Below are 17,297 nucleotides of genomic sequence, written 5' to 3'. Positions count from 1 at the left end.
ATTTGTGTAATCCCAATTTAATTTGTGAGCTTGTCAACTTTATGGCATACTTGGGTTCCTCCTTAGCGTGTTACCAAGTCTCAAGCACGCTCCCAACTGTATTTTAATTACTGAGGCGTCCTGCTATTTTGGGTTAGCAATGCGTGCGCGCACAGCCTTCTGAAGATGAATATGTTTTAATTACTGAGGCATCCTGCCATTTTAGGTTAGCAATGCGTGCGCACAGCCTTCTGAAGATGAATATGTTTTAATTACTGAGGCATCCTGCCATTTTGGGGTAGCACTCTTTAAGCAACAAGTGTTTTTGTTTGCTCAGTGGAATATTTTGGTGACGCGCGGGTTAAAGGTTTTTTTCATGTTATGCTTCCTCCTATCTGTGAGTGACCTTATGGAGCATACTGGAGCTGTCCCAATACTGTGCACTTAGATCCTATAGAAGGTAGATCCCTTGAATTTGTGTTTGCAAAGGACTACTAGTTTTTTTTTTTATCTTTTTGTCAGTCTGTGAACCAAAAATCCGCCTCTTCTTGACAGAAGTCTGATACTTTCATAACTTCCTATAATTCCTCTCCTAGCTTGAACAAGTCTAGCCCTCCTTTGCTACTTAGTCAGCATGAAGGTGCGGTTACTGATCCAGATCTTTTTTTGGTAGGGGCAGATTACGCCTTTTTCTGAAGGTGCGGGCTCAGTCCGTTCAAGATCCATGTGGATTGAATACTGTTTCCCAGGGATACAGAATAGTATTATGTTCAAGGCCTCCTGGAGGAAAGTTTTTTCCAACATTCAAAAGCATTCTGTTAAGGCTCAATCCTTTTTTCAGGTATTCAAGATATGGAACTCATAGTTCTGTTCCTTGGACTTCCCGCGACAGGGATCTTTCAGCCTTTTCTGGATGCCTTCCTTATTCAAATTCTTAGAGAGTATTTTCTGTTTCTCAGATTTGATTATCTAGACAAACATTTCCAATATTTGGCTCTACCATTTAGTATGGCTTCTGCTCCCAGAATTTTTTTCAATCTGTACTCAGAGCTCAGGGTATATAGGTGGCACGTTACCTGGATGATATCTTGGTTCAGGCTCCATCTTTTCCTTTAGCAATTTTTCTTTTTAATCCTTTTGCTGTTTCTTTAACAACATGGTTGGAGACTTAAAGGGGCAGTTTACTCAAAATTTTTCTCCCCTTTAATTTGTTCCCAATGATCCACTTTACCTGCTGGAGTGTATTAAATAGTTTACAAGTATTTCCTTTACCCTCATATTGGCATTTGAAATAGCATATTTAGCCTGTGGTATCCCCACCTATCCTGAAATTTTTTGGATTCGAGGCCAAGCTGTGTGTAAACACAGCCAGCAGAAGAAATTACACTCCCAGTGGGTTATAGAAAAAAATAAGGTAATAAAATGTAAATTTTCCATTTTTCTCTTCAACTATTGATGATTGGTTTACAGACAGCTATAAGATAAAGAAGCATGCATATGTACACAATGTGATAAATTAATGAGATCTGATTATACCTACAGATATAAGATACAGACACATGTATATGTACACAGTGTGATAAAGTAATGAGATCTGATTATACCTACAGATATAAGATACAGACACATGTATATGTACACGTGATACAGTAATGAGATCTGATACCTACAGATATACGATAAAGACACATGTATATGTACACAGTGTGATAAAGTAATGAGATCTGATTATACCTACAGATATAAGATAGACACATGTATATGTACACAATGTGATACAGTAATGAGATCTGATTATACCTACAGATATAAGATACAGACACATGTATATGTACACAATGTGATACAGTAATGAGATCTGATTATACCTACAGATATAAGATAAAGACACATGTATATGTACACAGTGTGATAAAGTAATGCTATCTGATTATACCTACAAGGTCAACCCATTTTATTAGGTTGTGGCTTCAAAACACAAAATCAGCTAATTCATATGCACACATAAGCCTAAAAAAAGCAAATCTCATACATTTTATACTCTGCAGCTGGTAAAAAAAGTAATTGGAAACACATTAAGGGAGAAACAATTTTATAGTGTACTGTACCTTTAACGTTCCAAAGAGCTTCCTATCTCTGCAGTTCAGGGTGTCTCTTCTCTTCCTTATCTCTTCTCTTTTATCAGATGAAAGGAAAATTCAATGTATGCTAAGCTTCAATTATCTCCCAATGTACCAATAGTTCTTTGTAAGGAAGTGCTAGGTCTGATGACTCCAGCATTGGATGTCTTTCCATTTGTTTGGTTTCATATGAGTCCTCTTAAACCTTACATGTTGAGTCAATAGAAGAGCAATGATTATAATCAACTTAATGATTCTATTGAATTCTGTAACAAGGCGTTTACTTTTTGGTGGTCAGTTCACCAGGCTATTTCTTCCCTCCTGCTCAATAATCAGGATAAATGCAAGTTTTTTTCAGGTTGGGATGCAGTTTGAGGGACCAGGAGAGTGCAGGGAGTTTGGTTACCTCAGGAGGTGAGGTTTCCAATAAATGTGTTAGAGCTCCAGAGCTGGCTTCTTCTGAAGTAAGTCTCTCATCTTCGATTTCAATCATTCAATGTCCTGACTGTTATCAATCAGAATTATCAGTTCTGTAGCATTGAAAGAAGTATTGCAAAAGAGAGCAATGGTTGTATCATTTCTGAGATTTACATTCAAGGAATTAATATCTGGGAAGCAAATTATCTCAATGAACAATACCTTCACCCTGGAGAATGGCCTCTTCATGCTGATGTCTTCAAGCAAATACTCAGATAGACCCTGATGGTTTCTCGATTAATCAACAAGTTTCCAATAAATTTTGAGCATTAGAGATCCTCAAGCAGAGTTGGTAGTTGCTCTAGCAGATCAGTGTTCCTTTGACTGCCTTAGATATGTCCAACTGCTTCCAAGAGTGATAGCTCAAATAAAGCAGAATCTATCATCAATACTTCTAATATTACCAGCTTGGTCTCGCAGAGATTGGTTTTGTTCAAATGCCCAGCACATCTGTGTTCTCTTCCTCTTAGCCGCATCCTTTTATCCAAAGGTTCATTTTATTATCAAGATCGCAAGTCTCTCAACTTAACAGCTTGGAAATGGAAAGCATAATATTGAAACAACAAGTTTTCTCACAGTCATAAATTATTTAATTCAGGCTATAAAACCTGAACTGAAGTATTTCTATCACAAGATTTGGAAAAAAAATTCTTTCTTGGTGTGAAAAACACATTATTTTAATTGTCATTCTTTCAGACTAAAATTCTGCAATTTTTCCAAGAAGGTTTAGACAAGGATATATCTGGGGGGGTTTTTCCTCAGTCAACATCAAATGATACATTTTTGATGCCTTTTTTCTTTGTCCTAAACCCCAGAACTCTAAGGAGAAAATTTTGATGTAGTTAAGAGCTTTAAAGTTGTATCTTCAGGATACTAAGGATTTTCATCAATTCTCTAGTTTGTTCTTCTCTCAGGTCCATGCAAGGGTCAGAAGGCCTCGGCTGTTACTTTTGCTTCTTGATTAAAGTTTTTTTTTTTAATCCTCAAAGCCTGCTTGAAGGCGGGGAAGTCTCTCCCAGGGTATATTACTTTTCTCTCTTCCAATCAAGTTTCCACTTTTAGGGCTTTTTAAAAAAGAGGCTTCAGTAGATCAAATTTGCAAGGCAGCGACATGGCCATCCTTGCATACTTTTTCTAAATCTCCCATTTTTATGGGGGGGGGGGGTGCTACTTTTGAAGCATGGGGGGGGTTGCTACTTTTGAAGCAGCTTTTGGTAGGAAAGTCCTTCAGGCTGCAGTGTCTGGAAATAAGTTGCCTGAAATTTTTTACATAAAATGTTTATTCTGCCCTCTTTAGTTGTGGACTCACAGCTTGGGTATTAATTTCCCAGACATAATGTACTTGTGGACTCTCTCTACCTCACGAAAGAATGCAAAATTTATGCTTACCTAATTAATTTCTTTTCAGGTGATGAAAGTCCACAAGGCCTTCCCTAGCTATTTTTAATTGTAAATATTTTTTTAGTTGTCCGATCTAGTTTTGCATTACATTTCCTTTTCTTTCCTTTCCTTCCTTTCTGCTTTCATCTTACTTGGCTCTTCGTTAGACTGGCTTATCAGTGAGGTGGGAGGGATAGAATACTCTTGGAGTGGCCAGGAGTTGAATCCCAGACGTAATGGACTTGTAGACTCTCACCACCTCGAAATAAATTTATTTATCAGGTAAGCATAAATTTTGTCTTTCAATTGTTTCTCTAAGTATTGGGCTTTGGTATAGCTGGTCTTGCCTGCCACTTAGCTGCTGTGTTTTTCCTCCATTTGTGAGTTTACTATTATTTTTTTCCATCTACCAGTATTGTTTTCACTTGTGTTTATATGTTTATTGGCAGGCTACCTAATTCTGTAAAATAAATGAGAACCTGGGTAAATGGACAACATTTTTACTTTGTACACACATTTTTATATTTGTTGGAATGGTTTATTTATAACCTGCATTGCCTAAGTGTTTCTGGAGCTGTAACAAAGTGTGTTAAACATTCACAATGCAGATACCGTGTGCTGTTTATGCACCGGAAAACTTTTAACAGGAAGACTTCTCAGCCGTTCCTATTCTAAACTTCTCTTTGGGGTTAATGTGCTCTGTGTTCAGCTTATTTTGATAACATTTGTATAGCGCCTGCCTGATGCAGATGTTTATCCAACTGTAAGAAGTCCACTGTCTGATGTGGAAGTGATTTATCCTGCAGATATTGACTTTTGGAAAGAGCATATTTGCTTTGACCTATTTCCACATATTATTAAGGTTATAAAAGATACTACATATTCATGGGAGTGCTTCTTCTGCTGGGGATTGGTATACACTGAGAAAATACCTTAGTTTATTTCTCCTATTATTCTACAGATGTTCTATGTTGAGTATAGAAAAGTTGAGAAACATATTTATCCCTGGTTCACTTATATCCAGTATCAAAGTTTTCTAACTAAATGGATCATACATCTAAAGCTGAAGCTACCATTACATGATTGGTGAAACATATTATTATTATTATTATTATACTTTATTTATGAAGTGCCATCATATTCCGCAGCGCTGTCCATGGATACAGATCATTTAAATAAAACAATAGTATAAAACTTCTAAAACTAAGAGACAGGACAGAATTTACAAACACATACAGGAGGATTCGAGGGCCCTATTCCCGTGGGAACTTACAATCTAGAAGGGTAGGAGGTTGAGAAACATGAGGTGAGGACTGCAAGATTGAGAAAGATGAGAGGAGGGAAATGTTGTTAGGTAAAAGGAATATTATTGAGTTGGGTGGTAGGCTTCCCTGAACAGAAAAGTCTTCAGAGAGCATTTAAAGGAAGAAAGATTAGGGCAAAGCCTGACAGCACGAGGGAGAGTGTTCCAGAGGGTAGGTGCTGCACGACAGAAGTCCTGCAGTCTAGCATGAGAGGAGGTGATAGTCACAGAAGCAAGGAGCAGGTCATTGTTGGATCTTAGTGGGCTGGCTGGAGTATACTTGTTGATTAGAGAGGATAGGTAGAGGGGAGCGGAGTTGGTGAGTGCTTTGTATGCAAAGGTGAGAATTTTTAATTTAATTCTGCTGTGTATGGGGAGCCAATGAAGGGACTCACAGAGAGGTGCAGCAGATACAGAGCGACGGGAAAGGTGGATCAGTCTGGCAGAGGCATTTAGGATGGATTGAAGAGGGGAGAGGCGTGAAAGAGGAAGGCCAGTAAGTAGGTTATTGCAGTAGTCAAGTCGGGAAATAACAAGGGAGTGGATTATTTGCTTTGTGGTGTTAGCGCACAGAAAAGGTTGAATCTTGGAAATGTTGTGTAGATGGTTGCGGCAGGATGTAGAAAGCCATTGGATATGGGGGGTGAAGGATAGATTTGAGTCAAGTGTAACTCCGAGGCAGCAGACTTGGGGCGATGGGGAAATGGTGATGCCGTCAACAGGGATAGAGAAGTCACAGGTCGGCGTAGAGCTTGAGGGGGGGATAAGAAGGAGCTCAGTCTTGGACATGTTAATCTTTAGGTGGTGAGAGGCCATCCAGGAAGAAATACCAGATAAGCAGTTGCTGACATGAGAGAGGACAGAGGGAGAGAGCACAGGGGTGGAGAGGTGGATCTGGGTGTCATCAGCATAGAGGTGATATTAGAAGCCATAACTGTTGATAAGTTTACCCAGTGAAGAAGTATAAATGGAGAAGAGTAGAGGACCCAGAACAGATCCTTGATGTACTCCAACAGACAGAGGCATTAGAGAGGATGAGTCATTGGCAAATGACACAGAAAAAGACCTGTGAGAAAGATATGAGTGAAACCAGGAAAGAGCAGTGCCACAGAGGCCAAAAGAGCTAAGGGTCTGTAGGAGGAGGGGGTGGTCAACGGTGTCGAAGGCAGCTGAGAGGTCAAGTAGGATGAGTATGGAGTAGTGGCCAATATTTTTAGCAGAGAGAAGATTGTTCGTAACCTTGGTAAGGGCAGTCTCAGTTGAGTGTTTGGGGCGGAATCCGGATTGCAGGGTGTCAAGCAAGGAGTTGGCGGACAGGAAGTGGGTTAGGCAATTATAAACTAGTTTTTCAAGGAGTTTTGATGTTAGTGGGAGCAGTGATATTGGGCGTTAGCTTTCAGGAGAATTAGGGTCAAGGGAGGGTTTTTTGAGTATAGGAGTGACTATTGCATGTTTGAAAGAAGATGGGAATGAGCCGGTAGAAAGAGATAGGTTGAAGATGTGGGTAAGAGCACAGGAGTGAGGGTAGAAGATAGGGAGGGTATTAGATGGGAAGGTATAGGGTCGAGTGGGTAGGTAGTGAGGCGTGAGGAAGATAGCAAGGAGGAAACTTCATTCTTAGTGGCTGGATGGAGGATGCAGAGGGTGGCAGAGGGAGTGGCAGGGCCTGTTGATGGAGTATTGTAGGTTGGTGTTAGGATGTTGCTCCGGATAGAATTTGTTTTGTTTAAAAAGTAGTCTGCCTCATATGGCGAGGGGGCAAACCGCGTATCTCAAGAGAGAAGTTAAGTATGAACTTCCTCAATGGGGGTCTGGCTTTACCAGACTTCAGGCTATACAATTGGGCCGCCCTAATTCGACTGGTAATGGATTGGCAGGTGGGCACACACCACTTCTGTCAACCCTCCCTGGAGCAGGCTGTTCTGGGAAATATCTCGCTGGCCTATTTGCCACACATCACAAACATGAAAACCGTAAAAACCCTAGGCCTCAACACGCTATTCACAGACCCCCTGAGAGCCTGGCATCAGGCTCACAAATTCCTGAAAAAATCATGCCATGCCTCCAGCTATTTGCCGATGGTTAAAAACCCGGATTTTCCAGCGGGCTCAGATACTCAGCCTTTCCTGCTATGGGAGAGGAGAGGGCTGAAATCACTTAGACAGCTGCTGGACCCACTTTCAAAGGAGATCAAAACCTTTGGGGCCCTACAAAGGGAATTTGACCTGCCGAGAACACACTTCTTCGCCTTTTTACAGGCAAGACATTATGTCACCACCTTAATTAAAGACACGCCAGAGTTCTGGGAGAGTTCTCCTTTCAAGATCACCCAAGCTCTTTACCAAATGGGGAGATTCTCCCTATCCGAAATCTACCAGGCGCTCATACACCAGCACTCGGAGAGTGTTCGTGGGAAGATACAGGAGGGCTGGACTAGGGAGGGGATCGGGGATGTTACTTGGGAAGATATACAGTTGGGGCTGGAAAGGACTAAGACGACCACTTTGTCTGCCATGTTCAGGGAAACCCAGGTGCGCTTTCTACATAAGGCATATCTCACCCCTAGACATTTGGCCAAGTGGGTACCCTCACACTCTAACACATGTGCAAAATGCTCCTCGGAAGCTCCTACTCTCCTACACTATCTGTGGGAATGTCCCTCAGTTAGACAATATTGGGGTAAAATCCAATATTGGATTAACCAAATCTTACAGATAAGACTAACAATCCAACCTGACACAGTCATTTTTCTCCACTGGGCACACCAACACAGACAACAGGATGCGGTACTGACGTTGGTACTGCTTATAGCCAGAAAATGTATTCTTAAAAGCTGGACCGTGAGCAGAGGTCCTTCTTTCCAAGGCTTCAGAAATTTACTCAGAACGCAAATATTCATTGAACAAATGGATGTCAGAATGGATGTCCAGAATAGGCTGGGCCACTTCCTGCGCAAGTGGCGCAGGCTTATCCTAACTTTTGAACTAGAGATTCAGAGACTGATTCTAATACCATTTAAAGATTCAGCTGCCTTCATAGAGGGGGACTTGAGGGGTGAATGGGAACACTTGTTCACAGAAACGCTAGCCCTACAATGAGATTGCTTTCCTCCCCTCCCCCCCCCCCGGCAGCGCCCTCCCTCTCACACCTTGTTCCTTCCACTCTCCACCCTTCCCTCCCCCTTTTTTTTTTTTTTTTTTTTTTTTTTCTCTTTCTCCTTCCACCACCGGGCCACAAGCGGGCTCAGTCTGGACTCCCACTTGGGAATCCTTTAAACTTTTAGTTTAATATAGAGGTTTAGATTAACTTAGTTAGGTTATAGGTGTCAGGTTGACATGTTACAGAATTTGAAAATAAGGAGATGGATGGTGAGTGGACACATAGAAATGTCAGACATGTTATTTATTATATACACATCATAGATTTCTACAGCCAGATAAAGGCTAATAAGCTCGATTGTACAATTTGTTTTTCTATCAATTTGCTGTACTGATGATGGATGATCTGTGCATCTTTCACATCAGTGATATGGGATTGTATACTTTATCCTTTCACTGTAACTGCAATGCTTTTCAACTGACGATGTGTGTTCTGCTCCATTCTATTTCAATAAAAATGATATTTGAAAAAAAAAAAAAGTAGTCTGCCAAGTCTTGAGCACTAAAGACAGATGAGGGGGTGGAGCAGGCGGGTAGAGGAGAGGGTTAAAGGTGGAGAAGAGTCGTTTAGGGTTTGAGGAAAAAGTAGATATAAGGGAGGAGAAGTAGGTTTGCTTGGCTAAGTGAAGGGCACAAGTGTATGAATGAAGCATAAACTTATAGTGTATGAAGTCAGGTTCAGAGTGAGTTTTCCTCCAGACACGCTCAGCAGTATGGGAGCATTTTTGCAAATAGCATGTTTGTTGAGAGTGCCAGGGCTGCAACTGACGGCGTGATGTTTTGCGCAGCTGGGGAGGGGCAAGTGTGTCTAGTGCAGAGGAGAGAGTTTTGTTATAGTGGGATGTTGCGAGATCAGGGCAGGTTATAGTGGAAGTGTGAGGGAGGAGATCTTGAATCGTTTTTGAAAATTGGAGCGGATCCACAGCATGCAGATTTCTACAGCTGCGGGGGTGGGATGGAGGAGTTGGTTTAGCTGTTGCATTAATATTATAGGTGACCAGGTGATGGTCTGAGATTGGAAAAGGGCGACAGGTGAGGTCAGATAGGAAAATACCAGGTTGATGGAGTGTCCTTCACGGTGGGTAGGGAATAGGGGGGATTGTGAGAGACCGAAGGAGGATGTAAGTGAAAGAAGTTTAGAGGCAGCAGGGGCAGATGGGTTGTCAATGGAAATGTAGAAGTCCCCAAGGATTATGGTAAAATATCTTTCATATGGTCTCTGCTGATGCATTTTATGTTCTTATGGATAACAAAATAGGCACAAATCTAAAGAGACCCTTTCTTTGTAGTGTGTATTGAGTATACCCTCCATTATGAATGCATTAGAATGTTGGTTCTCAGGGCATAGGTTCTGAAGTTCTTCTAGATACAGTGGCAGATATCTAGCTTGCTTTTAAGCCCTGGAGAGCTAGATTAAACTTAAAGGGACAGTCTAGTCAAAAAGTAAGCGTTCATGGTTCAGATAGGGCATGCAGTTTTAAACAACTTTCCAATTTACGTTTATCATCAAATTAGCTTTGTTCTCTTGGTATTTTTTGTTGAAAGCTACACCTAGGTAGGCTCATATGCTGATTTATAAGCCCTTGAAGGCTGCCTCTTATCTCAGTGCATGACTCTCTTTCACAGTTAGACAGCTCTAGTTCATGTGTGACATATAGATAACATTGTGCTCCCTCCCATGGAGTTACTTATGAGTCAGCACTGATGGGCTAGAAAGCAAAATATATCATTAGAACTGAAATAAAGGGGCAATCTGCAGAGGTTTAGATACAAAATAATCACAGAAGTAAAAATGATATTAATATAATGTGTTGGTTATGCAAAACTGGGGAATGGGTAATAAAGGGATTATCTATTTCTTTAAACTATAAACATTCTGGAGTAGACTGTCCCTTTAATTCTAAAAGCATGGATGTCGCTAATATTGCCAGGATAGCATTCTGGCTTTGTCTCTTGGTGATTAGTGCTGGCTCTAAAGCGAATATGGTGGAGTTGAGGTTTATTGTTGGGTTTCCTTTCCGTTAGGAGTATATAGTAGATGCCTTTATCATACAGTAGGATTTCTGATTCACTTATTTTAACTTCAAAAGAATCAACAGTATATATATGAAGTGGTGGCAATCCTGCCATTCTACCATATTGACCAGCGACCCTGCATGGACTCTCTATTTCTGTGTTCCACTGATATAAGCACTATATATAATAGGGGGCGCTATTAATCTACACAAGTAAGAGGATAATAGAATGCAAATTTGGATATATTAAAACAAAAATTACCATAAGAGAACAAAGTTATACAATAATAATAGTCAAATGGGAGGTTACTTTTCCACCAATAAATCTTTGATAGTCCAATTAAACACTAACGAGTGCAGTCCCAGCTCCAAGAATGTTAATGTCCCAGCAGATAAAAATCACACAGTGTTTATAAACATTCAGGCTGCCATCTTTTTATATTCAATCATAAGTCGCTGCAATAAACCAAAAGAGAAAGAGGCGCCCATGTGTGTATCAATCATAAATATTCACAATATCTGGATGCGGTGAAAAGGGTACTCACATTTGATAATAGGACTCTCTTAGGCTAATAGGAGCGTGCTGATAACTCTCAGCCTATCAGTTGGCTGACTCCCGGTATCTCTAACCATACAAACAGCAGCAATCTTCCCAGCACCAGTAGTGTTCAGTATAAAAAACATTTGTTAAAAACAAAATTACAGTTAGAACAATGTAACGCTAAGGATGTGGTGACATGAGTACATGAACTATGTCCCCGTAGTTTGCAGGCCTGATGAAACGGCCGAGTTTATTGCCGAGAAACGCGTTGCAAACTACGGGGACATGGTTCATGTACTCATGTCACCACATCCTTAGTGTTACATTGTTCTAACTAATTTTGTTTTTAACAAATGTTTTTTATACTGAAAACTACTGGTGCTGGGAAGATTTCTGCTGTTTGTCTGGTTAGAGATACCGGGAGTCAGCCAACTGATAGGCTGAGAGTTATCAGCACGCTCCTATTAGCCTAAGAGAGTGCTATTATCAAATGTGAGTACCCTTTTCACCGCATCCAGATATTGTGAATATTTATGATCTTTGTTTTTTTCCACTGTATAAGGCCTGACTTTTCATCCAGATATATAGACCATGGATTGTAAGGCTGATTAGTGCCTTTTGAAGGATCAATGGCAAATACATTTATATCCTTTTATTTTTTAAATCTAATTACCCTACATCATATCCTTAAATTCACATATGAGAAAGGTAGGTGTTTGTTTTTGTTCATCTCCCTTAAACAGGCAAATCTGTTCTCTGGTAGGTACTAAAAGAAGATATATACACATTTCATTTAACATGATACCATTGTTTGTTTTTTTCCAACTGTAACCTTAACAATGGCCTTAATTGACCCTCAAGTTTGTGCTTGAACTAAGGAGTGATCATGACCTGCTTTGATCATATTCATATATGGTGTGTTTATCTGAGACTATGTTAGCATAGTAATATCAAAGCATCACATTGCCAGGTGAACATTTTCTCTTATGCGAAAACAGTTGATTTGAAACTTGTTTATATAAAATATATTATTGTAACATGCTTCTTGATTTTATACGCTAAATGTACTTTTTTATGGTTCTTTCCACAGATATCGCAATGACCGATAAAGGTTAAATCCATGCATACTCTTTGACCTTATCCTTTGGATCCCAGATGATTGGAAGGGATCTACATGCAGCCCCTTCTATACCTGGGGAGTACACAGCATATAGCCTGTGCATTCTCTGACCAGCACACTCCATTCACTCCCATAATGCCTGCCCACATAACCAAACCAAATGTACAGGCGTGGGAATAGGATAGAACGTATTTAGCCATGTCAATGAGAGTTGAACAAAAATGAGAAGATGTATTTATTTGTCTGATTTAAGGCATAATATTATTATTATATTTTTGGCTTATTTTAATGTTTCAAGAGAAGTTTCAACCCTTTTAGTGTATGAGAATGAGGTGTTACAATGGCGGGTGCAGATATTATACATCTGCCAGTTGCACTTGTTTTTTGGGCATAGTAAAAGTGTGTGCCCATCCCTACGTCTGGGTTTGAGTTTAGAGAAAATGTTTCTACCAGTTATAGTAACACCAAATCGATAGACCTGTTTCATTGAGTTTTTAGTAATGATGCTGCTTTTCCAGGACACCAGCACAGCTTGCCAAAAACACTACTGAGCTAGCCATGCCCTTACTGAGGCAGGCACCGGCACCAAGAACAATGTTTAGGGCCAGTAATGAAATTGCCTGGTTGCTTGACTCTGTATTTGCACTGACTGTGCCGAGGTGCTTTCTTCATTTTTATCTTTCTAACTGCACACTTCATCATGAGTCTAGAAACAGGATTTAAAGCCTCATCCTCTCTCCCAACCAAATCCTCCTACTGCCAGGAACAGCTCTCCCTCTACCATCAGTAGAGACTGCTGTTTAAAAAGCCGTCCTAAAGATCCCTGCATGAGTTTGGGAGTGGAAAGTGTTCAACTGCCCCTCATCAGTCGGCAGCACAGAGAAAGAATCAGTATTGAGCTATTATGCATTAAATCTGCTTGCAGCAATAACATATACACCACATGGGACTCCTTTTTAATATAGACAATCACTTGGGCAGGAGAAAAGATTATTATTTACTATCATTACCCTGTCTGCTGCTGAGAATATATACGTTAGATTTGTCACCATGGGAAGAGAAGATTCAAAGCTTCTGGATAATTTCACCAGCCTTCATTTCTATGCCAATAGCACACCACTGTTATAGACACCGCCAATGTCTTCAACCAGCAAAGAACCTTTGGAGCAGCTGGTTCAAGAGCCCCGCCCCCTTCCAAGGTAGAACAGGTTGTGGATTAGAATGCTCCATTGCACTACTACAGCTCTTCCTAAGCTGCGTGTTCCCCTTAAAGGGAGAATTCCTGAACACCTTTTGTATTTTTATTTTGTATAAGAAATGTCTCTTCCAGTTGTATTGTCTCTGTACATCAGTATGTACTCTTAACAGTTAAAAACCAAGCTTTGGGGAGTCTGTATTAACATTTATATCATGCATTTTAATGATTATGTTTGGGTGTCTGACCTATAGTTACCCAGATGTTTGTATGTGAGAGAATGCTTTTCATGCATTATAGCTTATTAAGTTGTATGTTTCTGGAATGAAATCTCATATTTTCTTTGTGGGGGATGGGGAAGAGTGGGAAGTAATATTCTGATATTAAATAAGCTTACAGAAAATGTGTTTGTCTTGTTCTTTCATTGTATTTGTATGTGTGTATATGTATGTGTGTATGTGTATGTGTGTATATGTATGTGTGTGTATGTGTATGTGTGTGTATGTATGTGTGTATATGTATGTGTGTATATGTATGTGTATATGTGTGTGTGTATATATGTATATGTGTATGTGTGTATATGTATGTGTGTATGTATGTGTGTATGTATGTGTGTATTTGTATGTGTGTATGTATGTGTGTATATCTATGTGTGTATATGTATGTGTGTATATGTATGTGTGTATATCTATGTGTGTATATGTATGTGTGTATATCTATGTGTGTATATCTATGTGTGTATTTGTATGTGTGTATTTGTGTATTTGTATGTGTGTATATGTATGTGTGTGTATGTATGTGTGTATATGTATGTGTGTATATGTATGTGTGTATATGTATGTGTGTATATGTATGTATGTGTGTATATGTATGTGTGTATATGTATGTGTGTATATGTATGTGTGTATATCTATGTGTGTATTTGTATGTGTGTATATGTATGTGTGTATTTGTATGTGTGTATGTATGTGTGTATATCTATGTGTGTATATGTATGTGTATATGTATTTGTGTGTGTGTATATGTGTGTGTTTGTATGTGTGTATATGTGTGTGTGTATTTGTATGTGTGTATATGTATGTTTGTATTTGTGTATGTGTATATGTATGTGTGTATATGTATGTGTGTATTTGTGTGTGTTTATATGTATGTGTGTATATGTATGTGTGTATATGTATGTGTTTATTTGTATGTGTGTATATGTATGTGTATATGTATGTGTGTATTTGTATGTGTGTATATGTGTATTTGTATGTGTGTATTTGTATGTGTGTATATGTATGTGTGTATGTGTGTATATGTATGTGTGTATATGTATGTGTGTATATGTATGTGTGTATATGTGTATTTGTGTGTGTTTATATGTATGTGTGTATATGTATGTGTGTATATGTATGTGTGTATTTGTATGTGTGTATATGTATGTGTATATTTATGTGTGTATATGTGTATTTGTATGTGTGTATTTGTATGTGTGTATTTGTATGTGTGTATATGTATGTGTGTATATGTATGTGTGTATGTGTGTATTTGTATGTGTGTATATGTATGTGTATATGTATGTGTGTATATGTGTATTTGTATGTGTGTATTTGTGTGTGTTTATATGTATGTGTGTATATGTATGTGTGTATTTGTGTATGTGTATATGTATGTGTGTATATGTGTGTGTATTTGTATGTGTATTTGTATGTGTGTATATGTGTATTTGTATGTGTGTATATGTATGTGTGTATTTGTATGTGTGTATGTGTATATGTATGTGTGTATTTGTATGTGTGTATTTGTATGTGTGTGTGTATGTGTATTATGTATGTGTGTCTGTGTATTTGTATGTGTGTTTGTGTATATGTATGTGTGTGTGTATATGTATGTGTATATATGTGTGTGTATATGTATGTGTGTTTGTGTATATGTATGTGTGTGTGTGTGTATATGTATGTGTGTATCTCTTCTCTGTCCTCTATTCTCTCTAAAAAGGTGCATTTCTAACTCCTAAAGAATGATTTTAAATAACAGAATATTGTTTAGAGAAGATGACTGAGAATGGAGAATGTTTTAGAGGACTGCATACCATTTTGCCTACTGGTGCTTTTAAACATTCCAGACAAGTAATTCAGGCTTCTACATTGATAGATAGATAGATAGATAGATAGATAGATTATAGATACAGGCCCTTGCCCCTTAAGAAGATATTAATGATTTCTACACGAGTCAGATTTTTTTAAGTAATCACCTGATCTTAGGGGGACACCTCATTAACACCTTATTTTAAAGTGTGGCTTCTCTTTCACATCAGTGTGCTTCTGCTGTTTGATCACAATGGGGATGAGATAGGGGCCCAATCAGATTCCCTTTAGTCAAAACACCATTAGCAATTAGGAAGTACTTGTGTCCTGTTGCAAAAGCAAATAAGTGTGAGTCCGCTACAAGTAATGGCGCAATATTTGAAAAGATAATAAATAATTGTTAATCACCAGTGAAGGCTCAGAAGTTACATATAACAACATTTATCAAGCTAGTATTGCCCTCATGCTTGTTTTACACTTTTATTGAATTGGTTTCTGATGATTTGGCTTTAAAAATGTTATGTATGTCAGTATATTTATAAGAATCTTATCGGTATTCTCCAAACAATGTGAGTATATGGCAGGGAATATATTTAACAATCTTTCTTTAGACTGAACCCACAATCAATACATTCTACTAAGACAACAAAATTAATATAAATATCTGAATTCTTTTATTTAGTTAATATCCATGAACATGTTTGAAATATATTTGTAATAAAAGGAATATGAAATAAATTTATATGCATTAAAACCAACTCTTAAGATATGCTATCCTTCTTACAAAGCCCAGAAAACTGTATCTTTAAAACCAACCTTATTTATAAATAGCCTTTAACATCCAAGCAACAGTGCTTATAATCAATAGGGTAATATATATATTCTGCTATTTAACTGCAATTTATCCTAATACAAAATTAACTTATGATATCAGAACTTGCACAGATGAGTTACTTAGCCAATCAGATACAGATTTAAACAATATATAGGCTGTGACTACCAATTTAAAATACAATATACACTTCTGAATTATTATTATATATTTGCATAGATAAACAATTTAAGATTGGGATTAGTTTAACAATACATAGGCTATGAAATGCTAACTTGGAATCCAAACTATTTCTTTAACTCTGCTACATACAGCAATAGTAAATGTTTGTTTTAAATTGTTTTTGCATACAAAACAGGCCAGCTAAGAACTATCCAAAACAATGACACACAGTTTAAAAGTACAATCTGCTCTTTAAATCTACTTGTTATAGCAATCTTTTAATACTTTACCAAAAAGAGTACCAAATCGACATCCAATATTCCTTGATAGGAATTGTTTCACCTCAGAATACCAAAAAGTATAATTTGCAGTCAATGAGAAGAATAGATCAGCTTAGCTTTGAGTAAATGGTATTTCGCGCCCAACAGGAACCAGTCACAAGTTTAGCTTAGCAGAAATCTCTCTCTATGTTTGCAATCACTTTATATGGGTTCTCCTCACTGGTGAGATTGGAAACGCCCCAAAACTGAAACCTTGCTTCGGATTGGCCCTGGTGCTTGTCCCTGGTCCGCCCTTAGAGTTGAAAAATGTTTACCATGGCAACGTATCTTATGGACAGTTAAATTCCCTTAACTGTCCTACCAGTATTGGCCCTTAGGTGGCAGCAGATATCCAGACAAAACAATGCAGCATGACAATACATACAAATTCATTTAACCAACATTTTTAGACAGTGAAATATTTCTTTAAACTATGTAATAACTGCCATAATTTTTTTGTATTATTTTCTCCCAATATTAATTATAGAAAGCAGCATCAGATCAATTTCCTGATCGTTTTGATATGAAACATCATGTTTTATTATTAACATTGTATTATATTAAAACAATTTAACACTGCTAATTTTTCCAGATTGGTAGTATTTAAGACTCCTGATATATTGCAT

At 38.3% G+C, this 17,297-nt stretch overlaps 1 protein-coding gene across 3 annotated transcripts in view; it reads left to right on the top strand.

Moving 5' to 3' along the window:
* The window catches only part of ARHGEF12 (Rho guanine nucleotide exchange factor 12), a 1,204,049-nt gene extending 1,190,358 nt beyond the window's left edge, over positions 1-13,691 (top strand). For all 3 annotated transcript variants that reach the window (XM_053691590.1, XM_053691589.1, XM_053691591.1), the window contains one exon: positions 12,064-13,691. In XM_053691590.1, the coding sequence (XP_053547565.1) occupies positions 12,064-12,089 (26 nt within the window). In that variant the 3' untranslated portion in view covers positions 12,090-13,691. The remainder of the gene's footprint in view (positions 1-12,063) is intronic.
* The last annotated feature ends 3,606 nt before the right edge of the window (positions 13,692-17,297 follow it).

Source organism: Bombina bombina, chromosome 8 (genome assembly GCF_027579735.1).
Source record: "Bombina bombina isolate aBomBom1 chromosome 8, aBomBom1.pri, whole genome shotgun sequence".
NCBI classification, from domain to species: domain Eukaryota; kingdom Metazoa; phylum Chordata; class Amphibia; order Anura; family Bombinatoridae; genus Bombina; species Bombina bombina.
This window is presented reverse-complemented; position numbering and strand designations above follow the sequence as displayed.